The sequence below is a fragment of the Dendrobates tinctorius genome, unplaced genomic scaffold (assembly GCF_039654945.1).
Source record: "Dendrobates tinctorius isolate UK_male_01 unplaced genomic scaffold, ASM3965494v1 ptg000098l, whole genome shotgun sequence".
In the NCBI taxonomy this organism is placed as follows: Eukaryota; Metazoa; Chordata; class Amphibia; order Anura; family Dendrobatidae; genus Dendrobates; species Dendrobates tinctorius.
In genome coordinates, this window is record NW_027361766.1 from 8,827,199 (window position 1) to 8,846,841 (window position 19,643).

The 19,643-nt window shown below is 43.5% G+C and overlaps 1 protein-coding gene across 1 annotated transcript in view; it reads right to left on the reverse strand.

Annotated features, from left to right (window-relative positions):
- Positions 1-2,440: 2,440 nt before the first annotated feature.
- The window catches only part of BCAS2 (BCAS2 pre-mRNA processing factor), a 38,051-nt gene continuing 20,848 nt past the window's right edge, over positions 2,441-19,643 (reverse strand). Inside the window, exons 4-7 of the mRNA XM_073587083.1 lie at positions 8,134-8,295; positions 7,970-8,020; positions 6,481-6,561; positions 2,441-2,846 (exon numbers count right to left, since the gene is read on the reverse strand). Of these exons, the coding sequence (XP_073443184.1) occupies positions 2,726-2,846; positions 6,481-6,561; positions 7,970-8,020; positions 8,134-8,295 (415 nt within the window). The 3' untranslated portion in view covers positions 2,441-2,725. The remainder of the gene's footprint in view (positions 2,847-6,480; positions 6,562-7,969; positions 8,021-8,133; positions 8,296-19,643) is intronic.

Consider the following 19,643-nt stretch of genomic DNA (forward strand, 5'->3'; position numbering starts at 1 on the left):
GACTAAGATATCCAGAGAAAAAATCCACTGCATCCAAGCCCAAATTATGCACAATGTTGGAATACAGAGCAATACATCAAGGGTTAAGATATAGTTCTCTTCCCAGTGAAAATCTTTGGTCTCAAGAATAAGCTGAGTGGAATCCAGTAAATAGGATTGTAATGTAGTAAAATAATTTTGTAGAAATAAATCTATATAGTGGGATAACGAACTAGTGAGAGAAATGATCCCTGATATAATAGGCCATCCTAGAGGGTTATTAATGTCCTTGTGTAACTTAGGAAGGTGGTAGAAAATGGTCTGGTTTGGACTGGTATTTGTGAGAAACAGTTTCTCTTTTTTTATCGATTTGAACGCCTCATTTATCAGTAGATGGAATTCTTCAAACTGTTCTGCGGGATCAGATTGGATGAGTTTGTAATATTAATCATCAGATAAAATGTTGTATACTTCCCTGACAGTCTTCCCTATTTTGCACGACTACTCCATTTGTCTGCTTGTCCAATTGTAGTTTTATCGTTATTTTGTAGCCTTGTCAAACCTATTTTGTATTTCCTATCAAGATTACTGATACCTTCTTTGCTCGTTAAGGTTTCCAAACTCCGACATCACTAGGGAATAGAATGTTCCCAGATGATGACCTTTATGGTGTAGTAAATAGAATAAGGATTTAGGTGCCACTTCTTGGTGTATGTAAGGACCGGTGGCAATAGTTGGAGGGACATTTGTTTTTTTTTATTTGAAAATGTTTGTGAACAAATTTGTTAAGATCCAGACATAGATAAAATTCATTGGCTTCTTGAGTTGAATAAAAATGTAGGCCCTTACTCAACAACTGGATTTCATCTGCATGTAAGCACAAATTGAAGATTCTCACGGTCTGGGAAACTTTTAGAATGGAGTCTGACCTATTGTGTTTTCTTCCTCATTGGTCGTTCTTTTCTTTATCTTGTGGTGAGAACTCGAGAGGCGGGAAATATTTTTTTATGAAATGATGAGGAAGGTGGAAGGCCTCTTCATTTTTCAGGATCATATTTATCACCAAAAATGCAATACAGCAATGAGGATGAGGATAGCCCCAAGATATGCTAATTTGTTCATGGGGGTATTCGAAAATCTTTGTACATAGAGGTCTAAGTATCTCACAAATATCAATCTAAAAAAGTTACATTGAGGACTTAGTCTTCATCTGGAGGGTGGATGCTAACAAAATACCCCTTTTGTAGAAGAACTTACCTCCAATAGTTGGGGCATTACTTTTACACCTACTGTGGGGAAGAATTCCATCACTTTCCTAGACTTACCATCATGATGGAAATGGCTTCAATCATTAAAATCTATTTCATGGTGGTGGACACAAACAGCTACATCACTCCAGTAATCACTTCAAAAAATGGCTAACAAACATCCCCTACTCTCAATACCAGTACATTAAGCGCAACTGTAGTAATGAAAAGGAATTCAAACAAGCTGGTATTCTCAGGGAGAGTTTTGTAACCCAAAAGACCCTAGAAACTTAACATTCCTTTCAAGAAACAAGTACACTTGCCCAACAGTCAAAAATCTAATAACTGAGACAAATGACATTGGGAGTAATTTTATTACTACGTATAATTCACTCTCCTGTCCCTTAAAAAAAGTTCTACATAAACACTGGTATGTCCTACAAAAGGGAATACTGGGCCCTCTCAATCCAAACCACCTGAGGGTGACTTTTAGAAGGGCGACCACCCACAGAAACATTCTAGCTCCAAGCCAGTTTGTCCAGTGAAATAGCCCGAATTCCACAAATATCAAAACACCACCCTGGGAATGTTAAATGTTCTGCAAGAAAATGCCTCTGCTGTAGACACATTCTACATAATGTACAAACTTTTAAGTCTTCAAAAACTGGGGAATCTTTTCCCTTGAAAATATTTATGACTTGTCAAACCAGGTCCATTATCCATTTGATAGAATGTTTATTTTTTTTATTCATAGCGCAGGCGGTGGTTGATGAATACTATTGCTGTTATTAGCTGTATACAACCCTCAACATTCTCCCCTGCTAGCGCGGAGAATGATGAGAGCAGTCTTCAGCACCAGGGAACAGCACGAACTGTACCACTGATTCCCAGGCGCTGGTCCGTGTGGTACTGACGCAGCACACGGTTGCCACAAGTATTACACACACAAACACATCTCCAATACCGGAAATATCAGGACGTGTGAAAGAGCCCTCGGGTCTGCAGCTTTTGCACATCTGGCTTATAATGGTTTTGTGTCCTTACACAACCCTTACACGAGAGCGCTACCATCACCCCCATCTTGCTCCTACAGTTCTGCCCCATCTGTGCGCATTTGACCCACCTAAGAGCTTGGGATCAGTGAAAATGTACAGTAATTTATTTCCAAACCACAAACATTTTCACTGGAGAAAGCTCAGAAAATCGTAACCATATTACACAAGGCAAAATAATTTTATTCAAATTACATAAAAATAAAAAATTCACGGTGCAATGCACACATTAGCAGTAATGACAAATTATGCACAGAGGTTTCTGTAGTTGACCTCACTAGAAAGCCTTGCCCACAAAAAATCAGTTCACTTCCAACTTGCAAGTTGTAGCATTGACAAAACCACACAGAAGCAAAGTCATTAGTCTGATGGAATTACAGCTTCCTCGTGGAGCAAGAACCGTAATGAACAGGTGAAGTGGAAAGGTTGCGTCGGTCACCCAAACACTTAGTATTTCTCAATATTTTCTTTGTTCTCGCCATCTCTCTGCTTCAGCTGATTGATTTCATTCTCCAGCTGCACAATCGCACGTTCAATCTCATAGTTCTTACTCACTAGAGATACCCACCTAAATGAAGAAAAAGAAAAAAAAAATAAGTGACACACTGTAACCTGGATTTGCACCACCGGAGAACATAACACACAATGCTTGGAAATTTAGGTTTCCAAAAATTTCTCTCAAAAGGAATGCATGATCAGAATAGGGCCTGATGCCTCAATTAAGCTTTTATGTTAAAACTATCTATAAAAATATGAGTGGGTGATTTATTTCTGTTTGTAAGCTTCATACAATTATATATGTGTAAGGCTATGTGCACACGTAGCAGAAAATTTCTGCATGAAAACCGGACTCCTTCCCAGAAACCGCGCATTTTTTTTTCTGCAGCGGTCCCAGCCTCATAGAAAATAGCTAGAAATGCGGAATTTTCTGCGAAATTAAATAGCACACTGCGGTTTTTTCCGCGATGCATTTTTTTTTTGCGGAAAAAAACGCATCAATATGCACAAAAAGTGCGGAATTCATTAAAATTAATGGGATGCTTCTTTTAAGCGTTTTATTTGGTAAAACCGCAAAAAAAAAAAAAAAAAACCACTTACAGTACGTGTGCACATACCAAAAAAAAAAAAAAAAAAAAAAAAATCTAAAAATAGATGTCCACCTTTGGGGGACTTTTTTTTTTTGCAATTAATGGGGTTGCCCGACAAAGTAGGTTTTAAGAAACAGATTTTGGAATAATAATAATACATTTCTACAACTGGATATGTTAAAAACATTTTCGTGTGCCAATATAATCTTATATATGTGCCACTGCTATGAGCGGTGTCCGACCATACAGGGACATAGTCTGCACATAGCATCACAGGCAGGACTGCACAAATCTAACCATTCTCAATATGTGATGTCACAGCTCACCTCCTCCCACTCCCTGCATAATAAACTTCTTCACAGATTACAGAGCATACCGAGTATTACCCCACATAGGACTGGTCAGGAGATATTTACTGACTCCTGTTGTGGTCCATATGGCTACTGTAAAGCATCTCAATCAAGATAAGCAGCAGCTCAGGCAGAGATGGTGATTGAACAGAATGGAAAATATAAGTTCTATAATTCAAAAAATATAAACTGACTATAGAATCATAGAATCGTAGAGTTGGAAGGGACCTCCTGGGCCATCTGGTCCAACCCCCTGCTCAAAGCAGGATTCGCTAAATCATCACAGTCAGATGTCTGTCCAGCCTCTGTTTGAAAACTTCCATTGAAGGAGAACTCACCACTTCTCGTGGCAGCTTGTTCCATTTATTGATCACTCTGTCAAAAAGTTTTTTCTAATATCTAATCTGTGTCTCCTCCCATTCAGTTTCATCCCATTGCTTCTAGTCTTTCCTTGTGCAAATGAGAATAAAGTTGATCCTTCTACAATGTGACAGCCCTTTAGATATTTGTAGACAGCTATTAAGTCTCCTCTCAGTCTTCTCTTTTGCAAACTAAACATTCCCAAATCCTGCAACCTTTCCTCATAAGACAGGGTTTGCAGACCGGTCACTCTTTTCTGAACTTGCTCCAGTTTGTTGATGTCTTTTTTAAAATGTGGTGCCCAAAACTGGACACAATATTCCAGATGAGGTCTGACCAAAGAGGAGTAGAGGGAAATAATGACTTCACGTGATCTAGACTGTATGCTTCTGTTAATACATCCTAGAATTGCATTTGCCTTTTTTGCTGCTGCATCACACTGTTGACTCATATTCAGTCTGTGATCCATTAGTATACCCAAGTCTTTTTCACATGTGCTGTCACTTAGCCCTATTCCTCCCATTCTATATATGCTTTTTTAATTTTTATTACCCAGATGTAGTACTTTGCATTTCTCCCTGTTAAAAACCATTCTGTTAGTTGCTGCCCACTTCTCCAGTTTATTTAAATCTTTTTGAATCCTCTCTCTCTCTTCTCTAGTATTAGCTATCCCTCCTAGCTTTGTGTCATCAGCAAATTTAATCAGTTTACCCTCAATTCCTTCATCTAAATCGTTGATAAAGATGTTGAACAATACAGGGCCCAGGACAGAGCCCTGTGGTACCCCACTTGAGACATTCTTCCAACTGTGCATTTTCTGTACTAGTTATAACTAGTACAGAAAATGTATCACCAATAATTTTTTAAGAGATATTTTAGTTTACATAAATGGCAGGGGAGTTACAGAAATCCATCACAAGAAGCTGCTTATTAATACAGTCCACTTTTCAAGCTGACAAAAGGGTGGGGGAAGCCCTCCTTTCCATGATGTATAAAGGCCTAATCTAATTCAGCCTTTATATTGAAGGGAATCCATCGCCTGGTTTTTGCTACCTAATCTTATTGCAATACAATGAAGGGGCAGAGATTCTGATTCCAGCGATGTGCCACTTACGGGACTGCTTGCTGCAATTGTGTTTAAAATGACCGTTTTACCAGCAGGATATTATCAGTGGACAACTAATATATCTGCCACCATCTAGTCCCCCCCTATATTCAGGAGCTCTGTATAACTCCGGTCCATCACTGATTGGCAGCTTTCTGCCTATGCACAGTGTAAACAAAGCTGCAAGTCCGTGGTGTGGATGGGGGCTGTATAGAGCTCAGAAGATGTGCACGAGAGAAAACTGCAGCAAGTAGTTTGCTAGAATCAAGGTCTCTATCGCCACAACATGCAGTGCGCAGATGAGAGTAGGACAAATCTGGTGACAGATCGTCCATAAACCCAGCAGCCGGCAAACCACATCATTGTGGCCACAAAATAAGCCTTAAAAGGTGCCCTTACAACATTAGGGGAACCTCAGGTAAAACAGTAGACCATCTCTACCAACCATTTGACTGCAGAAATTCCCCTGTACTAATTGAGCGGGGAGGCGGTGTCCTGATTTGCATACTTGCAGTCATGTGTAGACTAGACTCAGCGAGCTTATCTGCACAGAAGAGAATTCAGAGAAGCAGAATGAAACAAGTCAGCATGTGGCCGGGAGTATGCAGACAGCACCCTGCACAGGAAATACAGGGGAATCCTGACAGTGTGCAATCTGCAATCACATGGGATGACTGCAGACATTTAACTCAGCCTGGACTAATGAATTTGTATGGTCAGAGTGGGTGTCCATTATAAAATGGACCGATTCCGACTCCTAAAATATATAATAAATTAGGTACAGTAGTACAACACGTTATGTGCTGAATACGTCTGCATAAGAATTTGGGAAGTTATGAAATATTCTATTGACGACTGTTCTGTTCCTGATCTGAGGATCTTGGCTTTTAGCAGAGATGAATCTGTGCTGCACTTTATCTACATGTATGAAGGAGTCAGGATAGTGAAGAGTTGGAGGTCTGGTTACCGACACCACAGCCCTGCCAGGTCAACTCTTGTATCTTTTAGAACATTTTAGAACTGGCAACATGTAGATTTATTTCTAATGAAATTTTAACAGTAAAGCATAGATTTTACTCACTTATATAGCACCATCATATTCCGCAGCACTTTACCATCACTGTGTCTCACAATATAGATTCCCTATCAGTATGTCTTTGGAGTGTGGGAGGAAACCAGCGCTGCAAAGCATCAGTGCTATCCACTGAGCCACCGTGCTGCCCATACCCAATAGGTACCCATATGCAATTATAATTTTCACAGGAAAATGTCACTGATAACATGCACAAAATATCTTACGTTGACTCCATTTCTCTCAGCTTGGCCCCCGATGTAAGTTGGGAGTTTTTCCTCTGCCAATTTAAGTCCTGAATACGTTTTCTTAAGATGGAAATTAATAAAATAAAATTAATGATGGAGAGAAGAATGCATTTATGAAGAATCATTCATTCATTACTTCTCTGGAAGGATAGTCCTAAGGAACCACGGGCTGGATTTATTAAAATAGATTGATCAAATAACTGACAAACAGATTATTATTTTTATTATTATAGCGCCATTTATTCCATAGCGCTTTACATGTGAGGAGTATACACAATACATACAAGTACAGCAATCTTAAGGCTGTGTGCACACGATGCGTTTTTCGTTTTTGCAGCGCTTTTCCACTGCGGAATCGCCACAAAAACGTAAAGAAAACGCATCCCATGGGATTCCGCAATGCTGTGCTAATGCTGCGGATTATTCCGCAGCGGAATCACATAGCGGAAAAATCCGCAGCATGCTCATTCTTTTTGCGGTATCGCGGCGATTCCACACCCATAGGATTGCATTGAAGTGCTCATTTTTCCCATGTGGCTATGCCCACCATGCGTAAAGTGAGCACTTCATGTGCGAATGGTACCCAGGGCCTGGAGGAGGGGAGACTCTCCTCCAGACCCTGGGTACCATATCCCTGTAAAAAAATAGAATAAAAATTAAAAAAATAGTGGTATTTTACATTACTGGGACCGGAAGATGCCGGGAGTGTGGCGGACAGGCGGGAAGGCTCTGGGGGCCGCCGGAGGGTGAGAATATCACTTTTTTATTTTTTATTATTTTATTGATACTGCATAGGCAGCATCAATAGTAAAAAGTTGGTTACACTAGTCAAGCGACATGCTTGACAAGTGTGACCAACCTGTCAATCACATTTCCAAGCGATGCTTGAAATCGCTTGGAAACGCTTGCTTTTCGCGGGGAATTCGCATGCGTTTTACCCATGGCAGGAGTTGCGGAAATGTTGCGGAAATTTCCGCAGCATTTCTGCAACGTGGGTACATAGCCTAGACAATACAAGTCACGACTGGTACAAGAGGAGAGAGGACCCTGCCCGCGAGGGCTCACAATTTACAAGGGATGAACAGGAATCCCTGACCGGACCAGGAGATGCACTTTGTTCTGCTATACTACAACAGAAAAAGGCAGAATAAATATATGGTGAGATTCAGATATATTCTTTTTTTGGTAGGCGAGACTTATAGGTGTTGGATAATAAAAAGTTACAGAAAAATCAGTGTCCTCTGCTTTCCCCACCTATGCAGAGTGAATGACAGCTTTTCCTGTGTCCAATATAGACCTGTCAATGACTGACGGGGGCACAGAATTAAGAAGCTCAGCACTTAAGCTGAGATTTGCACATCTATCTATACTTAGCTGCACCTGGCGCTTCCTGGAAATCTCATCTGAATTGGACAGTCTTTGCAGCAAATTATTTTCTTATCTCGGTGAGAATGTTGCATATACTTACCTTAATTTCTGAAGATCCTTCTGTGCAGACTCAATCATACGAACAAGGTTTCTAAAAGGAAAAACAAAAAGAAAAAGGGAGAGGGTGGGTAACGGTATATAAACTGAAACCTCCATCCAACTCTACCTTTTCAGTCCCCATTTTGGTTCTCCAATTCTACTTACTCGTTATAGACCCGCCAGGCGTTGCAGCCATGCTGAGACATGATTTCCAGATTCTCGATACGAACAGCTTGATGCTCCAGCTGAGCCATGGAGTTGTTCACACACTCCTGCCATGCTGTTATATCATTCCTCTGTCCGGATGAAGGCGCAGGTAATTCATATCTAAATTAAAAAAACAACATGATACAAAAAGGAACCTTGGCATTGGGATGACTGCTCTAGTTGTCTAGAAACATTGATTTACAGACCGAAACGTTATAATGTAAGGTACTAAGCAGACTACAGAAAGGGGCTTATGGTACAAGAGATTCCAATAACTTTCTAACATGCAGGAATATATTGCCGCAATAAAAAAAGCTGCCTTGTGGTTCCAGCACCCAGTACTCAGCCTTCATTTTCTAATCAGCGCACATGAAATATTAAACAGACGGATTCATTTTTCTAGGATACATAATTAGATGGCATTCTCACTAGGTGTATGTAAATAAAACGAAAAATAGCAGAAAAACTTAACCCCTTAATGACCGCCGATGAGCATTAAAACAGTGGCCGCTAAGGGGCTTTATTCCCTAATCAACGTTTTAAAATGGCGATCGGGAATAAGGGCACAGTGCCCCGGAGAGTCTGAAAGTACAGGGGGTAGCAGAGATCCTGGAGAACATGATCAGGGCTGCATTTTCCAGTCCCTGGTCACGTGACCGCCACTATTCAATGTCCACTACTAAAATCATTTCTCTCTTTTCTGACATGATATACATGTCAGAGGAGAGAGAAATGATATCCCCAAACCCATCACCCTTCCGGTATCTCCGCCATCCCCAAGTCCCTCCTGCTCCGTCCACCAGCCCTTCGTCTCATCTTGAGAAATAATGGAGGGCTCACATTCAGTGTGCCCGCTGAGAGCCGCCGGCCAGACCCTGGAAACAGCAAGGATTTTTCCTATTGGTGCCTTTTGATCAAAAAATGATTTATAGCCCACAATTTTTTTATTTTCACAAGGGTAACGAGAAATTAGACATCAAAACACCCCCCAAAGTTGTTGTGCAATTTTTCCTGAGTACACCGTTACCCCATATGTAGGGGTAAATCACTGTTTGGGCACATGTTGGGGCTCGGAATGGAGGGAGCACTGTTTGACTTTTTGAACGCAAAATTGGCTGGAATAAATGGTGGAGCCATGTCACGTTTGGCGACCCCGTGATGTGCCTAAACAGTGGAAACCACTCAATTCTAACTCCAACAATAACCCCAACACACCCCTAACCCTAAACTCAACACTAATCATAACCCTAACCACAACCCTAAGCCCAACACACCCCCAACCCTAATCCCAACTGTAACCCTAATCCCAACCCACCCCTAACCCTAATCTTAACCCCAATTCCAACCCTAACCCCAATTCCAACCCTAACGGAAAAATAAAAATATTTTTTTTATTTTATTATTTGTGCCTACCTATGGGGGTGATAAAGGGGGGTGTATTTTTTTTTTATTTATTTTGATCACTGAGAGTTTATCACAGTGATCAAAATGAAAAAATGAATCTGCAGCCGGCAAATTCCGACGGGCGCACTGCGCATGTGCCGGCCATTTTCCAAAATGGTGGCGCCCATGATCCGGGACACCGGACGGCAAGAGGGACTTTGTAGGTACCGTGGGGGATCGGAAGGTGGGGGGAGCTGATGCTAACGGCGGCGGCAGATAGCCGCCGTCCGTCGGGGGTCAATCGCCCCCGCCAGTCGGTGTGTGGGGGAGGGGGTGTCGGGTCTCGGTCTCCAGCCATGGCAGATGCTATTGCAGCATCAGCCATGGCTGGATTGTAATATTTCACCAAATTTCATTGGTGAAATATTACAAATCGCTGATTGGCTGTTAAAAGTGAAACAGCCAAAGCAGAACGATCGTAGGCATGTGGGGCTAAGCCACGCCCCCTGGGGTTAACTATAAAGGGTCCTCTGTGTGTGGGTCAGGTGACCTTTCAGTGACCCCGGTCACCCAACCCACAAGGGGGGGGGGCAATCAATTCATGACACCACATAGGAGTCATGGGTTGTACTGGAAGGACTTTTCATGTCGCCTATGTGACATCAAAGGTCGGGAAGGGGTTAAAATTATTAATTTTATTTATAAATTAAAAACGCAACTGTAGTTTATTATTTTTTTCTCGTTATGCCGATTACCGATCAGATTAATTTATGATATATTTTCATTGGATATTTCTGAAAGCAATGATACCAAATGTGTATTTTTGTTATGGTTTTCAAGAAGTGGCTTAACCCAGTCTCCTTCGATTTTCCGTTTTCATTTTTCCCTCTACTTCTGCCAAGAGCCATATCTTTTATTTTGAGCTTACGCGTTTACCGATACAATTTTTTGATCACCTCTGATTGCATTTATTACACTGTTACGGCGGCCAAGAAAGAAAACTTAATTTTGACTTTTTGCTCTCATTACGCAGTTTACGGATCGGATTAAAAAAATTTTTTATTTTCATAGATGAGACTTTTACAATATGCAACAACACTAAGTGTGTATTTTTGATTTTATTTTATTGGGGTAAAACAGTGATGAGTGAACTCTTATGGGGGGGTTCTCTCATTAATAATCATCATTATGTTTTTGTTTTTTTTAAATATTTAACTTTTTTGTTCATTTCACTTTCATTTAATAGTTCCCTTAAGGAACTTGAAGCTGTGATCATCTGATCACTTGTGCTAAATACAGCAGTGTTATATGTAAAGAAAATCGCGATCTCCTATGAATGCCAGCCACAGACTGGACAAACTTTCACAGGAAGATCGTAATGACAGCCACGGGAGTCATCAGCAATCCCTTGGCTATCATGACAACCCATCAGCGCCCCCTGATCACCTGGAGGCCACGCCGATGGGGAGTGTGGAACGATACAGTCCCCTTGCCGGGCGTGTTAAATGACCCTGTCAGAGATTGAAAGTTGGGAGTTCGGAGTGCATCAAATGCAGGGACACGACATATGTCGCACATTTACGTCATGTTGTAAAGGGGTTAAAAGGTGGAAAACGTTCTAAAATTATTCATCTTGATAGAAAAATATTCAGAAGAGTCCTCAGTGGTTGATACCTTTTAATGGCCAACTGAAAAGATGGTAACACATTGCAAGCTTTCGAGACTACTCAAGTCTCTTCATCAGGCATAGACTAATACAAAATCTGAAGTAGTCTCGAAAGCTTGCAATGTGTTACCATCTTTTCAGTTAGCCATTAAAAGGTAGCAACCACCGAGGACTCTCAATTCTGAATATTTTTCTATCTACTGGCTAACACGGTACAAAGATATACATCTTTCCTGTATTCATCTTGATATGAATTTTTATACATGACAAAAATATGGCAGGGATGTGTAGTCTTTCAAGATCCACAGTATAGGCCCTTCAAAAAAAAAAAAAAAAAAAAAAAAAATTATATGGAAACACCTGGGTGGGCCATTTATATGGATAAACCTACATTAAATGGGAATGGTTGGTGATATCAACTCCCTGCTTGTGGCATATTAGTACAGTCACTGTAGAGAGCTGGCGACGCCGAGGAGCAGCGGGCAGCGATGAGAGGCGAGTATGTCTTTTTTTCTTTAAATCGCAGCAGCAGCATTATATGGGGCCACCGTTAACCTTTGTGCGGCATTATATAGGGCATATATTAATATGGAGCATCTTATGGGGCAACCATTAACCTTTCTGCAGCATTATATGGGGCATCTTATGGGGGCCACCATTTTACTTTTATTAGTATCTAATTTTATTTTTGAAATTTACCAGTAGCTGCTGCATTTCCCACCTTTCACCATTTCCCAGTCTCGTATATATACGGTATATGTGTAATAAAAATTTTTATATATATATATATATATATATATATATATATATATATATATATATATATATATATATATATATATATATATATATATATACACATACAGTGCCTACAAGTAGTATTCAACTCCCTGCAGATTTAGCAGGTTTGATAAGATGCAAATAAGTTAGAGCCTTCAAACTTCACACAAGAGCAGGATTTATTAACAGATGCATAAATCTTACAAACCAAAAAGTTATGTTGCTCAGTTAAATTTTAATAAATTTTAAACATAAAAGTGTGGGTCAATTATTATTCAACCCCTAGGTTTAATATTTTGTGGAATAACCCTTGTTTGCAATTACAGCTAATAATCGTCTTTTATAAGACCTGATCAGGCCGGCACAGGTCTCTGGAGTTATCTTGGCCCACTCCTCCATGCAGATCTTCTCCAAGTTATCTAGGTTCTTTGGGTGTCTCATGTGGACTTTAATCTTGAGCTTCTTCCACAAGTTTTCAATTGGGTTAAGGTCAGGAGACTGACTAGGCCACTCCAACACCTTGATTTTTTGCCTCTTGAACCAGGCCTTGGTTTTCTTGGCTGTGTGCTTTGGGTCGTTGTCTTGTTGGAAGATGAAATGACGACCCATCTTAAGATCCTTGATGGAGGAGCGGAGGTTCTTGGCCAAAATCTCCAGGTAGGCCGTGCTATCCATCTTCCCATGGATGCAGACCAGATGGCCAGGCCCCTTGGCTGAGAAACAGCCCCACAGCATGATGCTGCCACCACCATGCTTGACTGTAGGGATGGTATTCTTGGGGTTGTATGCAGTGCCATCCAGTCTCCAAACGTCACGTGTGTGGTTGGCACCAAAGATCTCGATCTTGGTCTCATCAGACCAGAGAACCTTGAACCAGTCTGTCTCAGAGTCCTCCAAGTGATCATGAGCAAACTGTAGACGAGCCTTGACATGACGCTTTGAAAGTAAAGGTACCTTACGGGCTCGTCTGGAATGGAGACCATTGCGGTGGAGTACGTTACTTATGGTATTGACTGAAACCAATGTCCCCACTGCCATGAGATCTTCCCGGAGCTCCTTCCTTGTTGTCCTTGGGTTAGCCTTGACTCTTCGGACAAGCCTGCCCTCGGCACGGGAGGAAACTTTCAAAGGCTGTCCAGGCCGTGGAAGGCTAACAGTAATTCCATAAGCCTTCCACTTCCGGATGATGCTCCCAACAGTGGAGACAGGTAGGCCCAACTCCTTGGAAAGGGTTTTGTACCCCTTGCCAGCCTTGCGACCCTCCACGATCTTGTCTCTGATGGCCTTGGAATGCTCCTTTGTCTTTCCCATGTTGACAATGTATGAGTGCTGTTCACAAGTTTGGGGAGGGTCTTAAATAGTCAGAAAAGGCTGGAAAAAGAGATAATTAATCCAAACATGTGAAGCTCATTGTTCTTTGTGCCTGAAACACGGGTATTACATACCTGGTAATGTGTTTTTTCATGAGACATGACGGCACCACGAGAGAGGGGATCCGCCCTACGAGGACAGGAAACCTTCAAGATAAAAGGGGGCGGCTCCTCTCTCCGCATCAGTTGTTTTACAGAGCACGAGAGGAACTCCGCAGGTTAGTGCACACATAAATAATATCTATTTTACACTGCTAAATTTCCAACACCAAGGGAGTGTATAAATACCAACCAAACACCCAACTAATGACGTGATCAAATAGGGCGGGAATATAAGGGTGCCTTCATGTCTCATGAAAAAACACATTACCAGGTATGTAATACCCGTGTTTTTCCATGGTACATGACGGCACCACGAGAGAGTTACAGAGATTTGTATTCTCTTTAGGGGGGGATCACTGCCTGTAACACTCTTCTCCCAAATGTGAGATCAGAGGAAGCAGATAGGTCTAATCTATAATGTCTGAAAAAGGTAGATGGAGAGGACCAAGTGGCCGCCTTACAGATTTGGTCGATGGAGGCGTCCGCTCTCTCCGCCCAGGACGTTGCCATGGCCCTCGTAGAGTGGGCTTTTAGGCCCTCTGGAACAGCCCTGCCTGCACTACTATATGCTAGTATGATGGCCTCTCTCACCCATCTAGCTATAGTTTGCTTAGAGGCTTTAAGACCTTTCCTTGCCCCCTGATATGAGACAAATAAGGCCCTCTGTTTCCTCCATGGCTTTGTCACCTCTAAATACTGTAGGATACACCTCCTAACGTCTAAGCAATGTAATTTCTCTTCCTTTTTGTTACCAGGGTTAGGACAAAAGGATAGCAAGATTATTTCCTGAGCTCTGTGGAATTTCGACACTACCTTAGGAAGGTATGCTGGATCTAATCTTAACACGACTCTATAGTCCATGACCTGAGTGTATGGTGGATCTGCTGATAGTGCGTGTAAGTCCCCAACCCTACGTGCCGATGTGAGTGCCACTAACAAGGCTGTTTTTAAAGTTAACACTTTATCTGATGTTGCGTTTAATGGTTCAAATGGACTTTCCGTTAGGGATGATAGGACTAAACTTAGATCCCAGGGAGGAGGTTTAGGAGATGGGACAGAGTCAGCTCTAGTACAGGCCCGGATAAATCTGGCGACCCATCTATCGTTTGCTAGGTCATAGTTGAATAATGCTGCCAGGGCTGAGACGTGTACTTTCAGGGTGCTGACCGCTAAGCCCAAGTCCAAACCCCTTTGTAGAAACTCTAGCACTGCCCTCACAGGTACTTCCCCCTCCTGTATTGGGCCTGAGGTGGACAAAAATTTTCTCCATATCCTCCCATATATTTTTGTAGTCACTGGCTTTCTGCTACTGATTAGGGTGGCAATCAACCTTGCTGAAAAACCTTTCTTCTCTAACAGTGACTTTTCAAATTCCAGGCTGTCAAATGCAGCCTGGAATTCGGAGGATGATTGAAGGGACCCTGTGTCAGGAGGTCGTGGTCCTCTGGGAGCACCCATGGGTCTGTCACTGACATCACTCTCAGCCAATAGAACCACTTCCTTTTTGGCCAAAAGGGAGCTATCATAATTACTCTGGCTTGGTCCTCCCTGATTTTTTTCAGGACTAATGGAATGAGGCATATCGGAGGGAAGGCGTACAGGAGACCTGATGTCCATTTTATTCTGAAGGCGTCTACCGCCAGTGGCATGTCTGCTGGCCTTAGGGAGCAGAATTTTTGAACTTTTCTGTTGGTTTTTGAGGCGAAGAGATCTATTATGGGTTTTCCCCACCTCTGCACAATTTGTTGAAAAATGGACTCTTTTAGGCACCATTCGCCTTGCTTTAAGTGGTTCCTGCTCAGAAAGTCCGCCTTCAGATTGTCCGCGCCTCGGATATGCAGGGCCGATAATGAGAGAAACTGATGTTCCGCCAGAGTCAGCATTCTTCTTGAAATTTCCATTATCGACCGAGAACGTGTGCCCCCCTGATGGTTCACGTAAGCAACTGCTGTACAATTGTCCGATAGGACTTTCACATGATGTCCTCTCAGGTGTGTCAGTAATCCTTCCAGCGCTCTTTCGATGGCTAGTAGCTCCCATTCGTTTGAGGATAGATCTTTTTCCTCCTGAGCCCAAGGATCTTGGAGCCATAGGGTGTCTAGATGGGCTCCCCAGCCCCAGGGACTGGCATCTGTCGTGACTACTCGGGAGACTGCATATGTCCAGGGTACTCCCCTCGGAGAGGACTCTATCTGTAACCACCATTTTAGTGACTGGAGTACAGGATCCGGGATGGTGAGCTTCTGTTCTAACTGCCCTTGAAGCGTCAGATCGCTTTGTAACACGCACCACTGAAGTTCCCTTGTGTGAAATTGAGCCCATTTTACCGCTGGTATGCAGGAGGTTAGGGACCCCAACACTGACATGGCTTTCCTCAGGGTCATTGTTGGCTTTCCTAATGTTGTTCTGATTAGGTTTTTGATTTTCTCTTCTTTCTCCTCTGGGAGGCGACACTCCTGTATTACCGAGTCTATTGTTAGACCCAAAAAATTCTGGACCATTGTTGGCTCCAACCTGGATTTTTTGAAGTTCAGTTGCCAACCCAGAGTCTGAAGAGTCTCTATCACTATCTTGACTTGTTCCTGACAGTGAGCGAAATCTTTCCCCACTATCAAGAAGTCGTCCAGATATGGTATTACTAGGGCATCTTTTTCCCTGAGATGTGCTGTGACCTCCGCAATTAATTTCGTGAAGACCCGGGGGGCTGTTGCTACCCCAAAGGGCAGAGCCTTGTACTGAAAGTGATGCCACTGAGATTTTATCTGGACTGCCACCCTGAGATATTTGCGGTCTTGCTGCCGGATCGGGACATGATAGTAAGCATCCTTGAGATCCAGGACCGACATGTAACACCGAGGGAAGAGGAGTTTCACTGTAGATCTTATCGTCTCCATCTTGAATGATGGGACTACTAGATACTTGTTGAGGCCTTTCAGATTTACAATCGTCCTCCAGGTATCGTCTGGTTTCTTTATCAGAAATAGGGGGGAGTAAAAGCCTTCCTTCTTTTCTTTTTCTGGAACTTCTTCCAGTACGAGTTTTTGTACAAGCGATAATACCTCCTCCTCCAAACTCTTTTGTCTTTCTTGAGATGATTGTATCGGAGTTTGAATGAATTTTTGTGGTGGCCAGTGGTGGAATTTTAACTCCAGACCTGAGCGTACTATCTGTCGGATCCAGATGCTGGATGAGATCCTTTCCCAGGCTGGGAGGAAGTGAGAGCCTTCCCCCCACCTGAGAAGGACCGTCACTGGGCGGGTTTTTTGGCCTCTCTAGGGGGCTTACTGAAATAGAAGCCTCTCCCTCCTCTGAATCGCCTGTCAGAATTGTTTCTGTCACGATCTTTAAATTGTTGCCTTCTGAATTTTCGGCCCCTCTGAAAGGAGCGCCGAAAGGCTTGAAATGGTTGTTTCGGAAAATTCTTTTTTGTATCACTCGCTTTTTCCAACACTCCATCCAATGCCGGATCGAATAAGAGATTTCCTTCACATGGTAGAGAGCAAAGTTTCATTTTTGCCCGAGTGTCCCCCGGCCAGCATTTGAGCCATACCGCACGCCGTCCTACATTGGTTAAGGCTGCTGACTTTGACGCTAGCCTGGCCGAATCTGCTGATGCCTCTGCGAGAAAGTCTGCCGCCGCTCTAATAGCCGGTAATGCTTCCAGAATTGTCTCTCTGGGAACTCCTTGTTCTAATTGATCCTCCAAGTTGTCTGTCCATATCTTCAGGGACCTAGCCACACAAGTGGCTGCGATGGCGGGTCTTAGTGCCCAGCCGAGGTTTCCCAGGCTGCCTTAAGGCAATTGTCCGCCTTCCGGTCCAGCGGTTCTTTTAGAAACCCCAGGTCCTCAAAGGGTAGGGAAGATTTTCTGGCGACCTTTGATATCGCTACATCAATTTTGGGGGCCCTATCCCAGGATGAGGATGCTTCTTCCTCAAAGGGGTATCTCCTCTTCAGGGAATTCGTTATCTGGGACTTCCTTTCTGGCTTTTCCCATTCGCGTTTTAGGAGTGCTTTTAGTTGCTCATTAACAGGGAAGGTCTTACGTTTTTTCTTTTGTAGCCCACTGAACATGAGATCTTGGGCTGTCTTTTTTGTCCGTTCTTCTACTAGCCCCAAGGTAGATCTAACTGCTTTAATGAGTTCATCCGTAGTCTCCACTGGAAACGTATCTTCCCCGTCCGAGCTACTTCCTGAATACTGCGTCTTATTTGAGTCGTCCTCTGACCCTGTAGAGTCTTGTTGAGAGACCCCTGAAGGGCTTGATCTCCTAGTTTTCCTCTCTGTATCTACCGTTTGTAATGCTCTTACTGACTTGGAAACTTCTGTCTGAATTATAGCCCTCAGACTATCCGAAAATGAGGGTGTCTCCTCCGCTATGGTCTTGTTAATGCACTCCTGGCATAACTTTTTGTTCCCGGCTGCTTCTACGGGACTTTTACATAAGGCACATTCTTTATTTTTTTACTTTCCTCTACATTTCTTAGGGACCTCCTATACTCCACCCCGCCAATGTATATAAGAGGAGGAGGAGAAGGAAAGAAATGAGAAAAGAGAAAGAGAACAGACATTAGATTACTGGACTTTCTCGAAGTTCACTCACCACTCGGACGCTTCATAGAACGGGTACCGGATCTGGAGGTTGGCTGGTCCTTTCACTGTCTCCCAACGAGACTATGGACCCCTCTTTCCTGCGGTGATGATCCGCCCGTGCGCTGCCCGAGTGGCTCACACTGATGCTGCGGCGTGTCTTTGCTTTCTCCTTTGAGCCCGACCGCCTCTCCCTTGCTTCCTGGCGCGGTTGCACATGCTCTGGCGAAGGGCTCTCCATTATGCTTATGGCTGCAAGCAGTCACCTCCAACTTAAAATTGGTGCTGTGACGCCTGCTCGCCTTCTCTGGCGATCTTAAATAGCCCCTCTTTTTTTTTTTTTTGACCACCTGGTCTCGCCTGCTTGCTGTGTGGACGTGCGCGCGCGTGCCTCATGCTATGCGTGGCCCCCCCCGGGACCGTGCACACCTTCTGACTCTCCCAGGCCCCGCGGTGCTGTGCACCCCGCTACTTCCGGGTCGCATGCAACCACTTCTGGTTCATCGGCCATCATGCGCGCTCCCAACGCGCGCCCCTCCCGGTGCGGTCATACGAACCCGGGCCGGGTGAGCGCCTGGGCCCTGCTAGCCGACCACCTCTCTTCGGGACCCCCAGACACCCCTTACCTGCGCGGTGGCCCCTTCCTGATCTGACTGCAGGTATACCCTTTTTTGCTGCGGGGTCCGGTGTCTGGTCTTCAACAGGGAGGGTACACTATCTGTGGCCTCCAAGGAGCATTTTTCTCTGCCCGGGCACCGATGTGTCTCCTGGGCTGCATGGCCACTGTATGTCAACAGGGAGGGAACACTGCAAGTGGCCTTCCTGGACCTTCTTTGTGTGCTGTCATCTTGGAGGGTCCACCGCCAAGGTACCCCGCTTCGCCTGGGCATCTGCCCTACCGGCTGTGGCCATGCCTTCGCTCAGGGGGGACATAGGCATATATGGCCCCCGAGGCGACTACCGGTACCCGGCGTCGGGTGTAGCAAACCCATGCCTGCCATTAATCACCGGACCCAGGCTCAGGCATCCTCTTCTTCGGAATCTTCAAAGAGGCTTTCATCTTGAGGGTTCCCCGTCGAGGACAGGAAACCAACTGATGCGGAGAAGGGAACCGCCCCCTTTTATCTTGAAGGTTTCCTGTCCTTGTAGGGCGGATCCCCTCTCTCGTGGTGCCGCCATGTACCATGGAAAAATGCTTCTTAATACTTTAGGGGAACCAAACAGAATTCTGGTGGTTTGAGGGGATGAATAATAAATGACCTTCTGAATAAACTTTTCACAATTTAAAAAAAAATTAAACAAAGAAATAACATTCTTTTTTGCTGCAGTGCATTTCACACTTCCAGGCTGATCTACAGTCCAAATGTCACAATGCCAAGTTAATTCCGAATGTGTAAACCTGCAGGGGGTTGAATACTACTTGTAGGCACTGTGTATATGTATATATATCTCCCAAGGAAATTTGCAAAATTAGAATGACAGCTACATTTTAACCCTTTAAAATCCCTAACACTGACTAAATATATGGGAAATGTTGTTCATTAACAATTTTGAGTAGTATGGCCATCTGGTTCAAT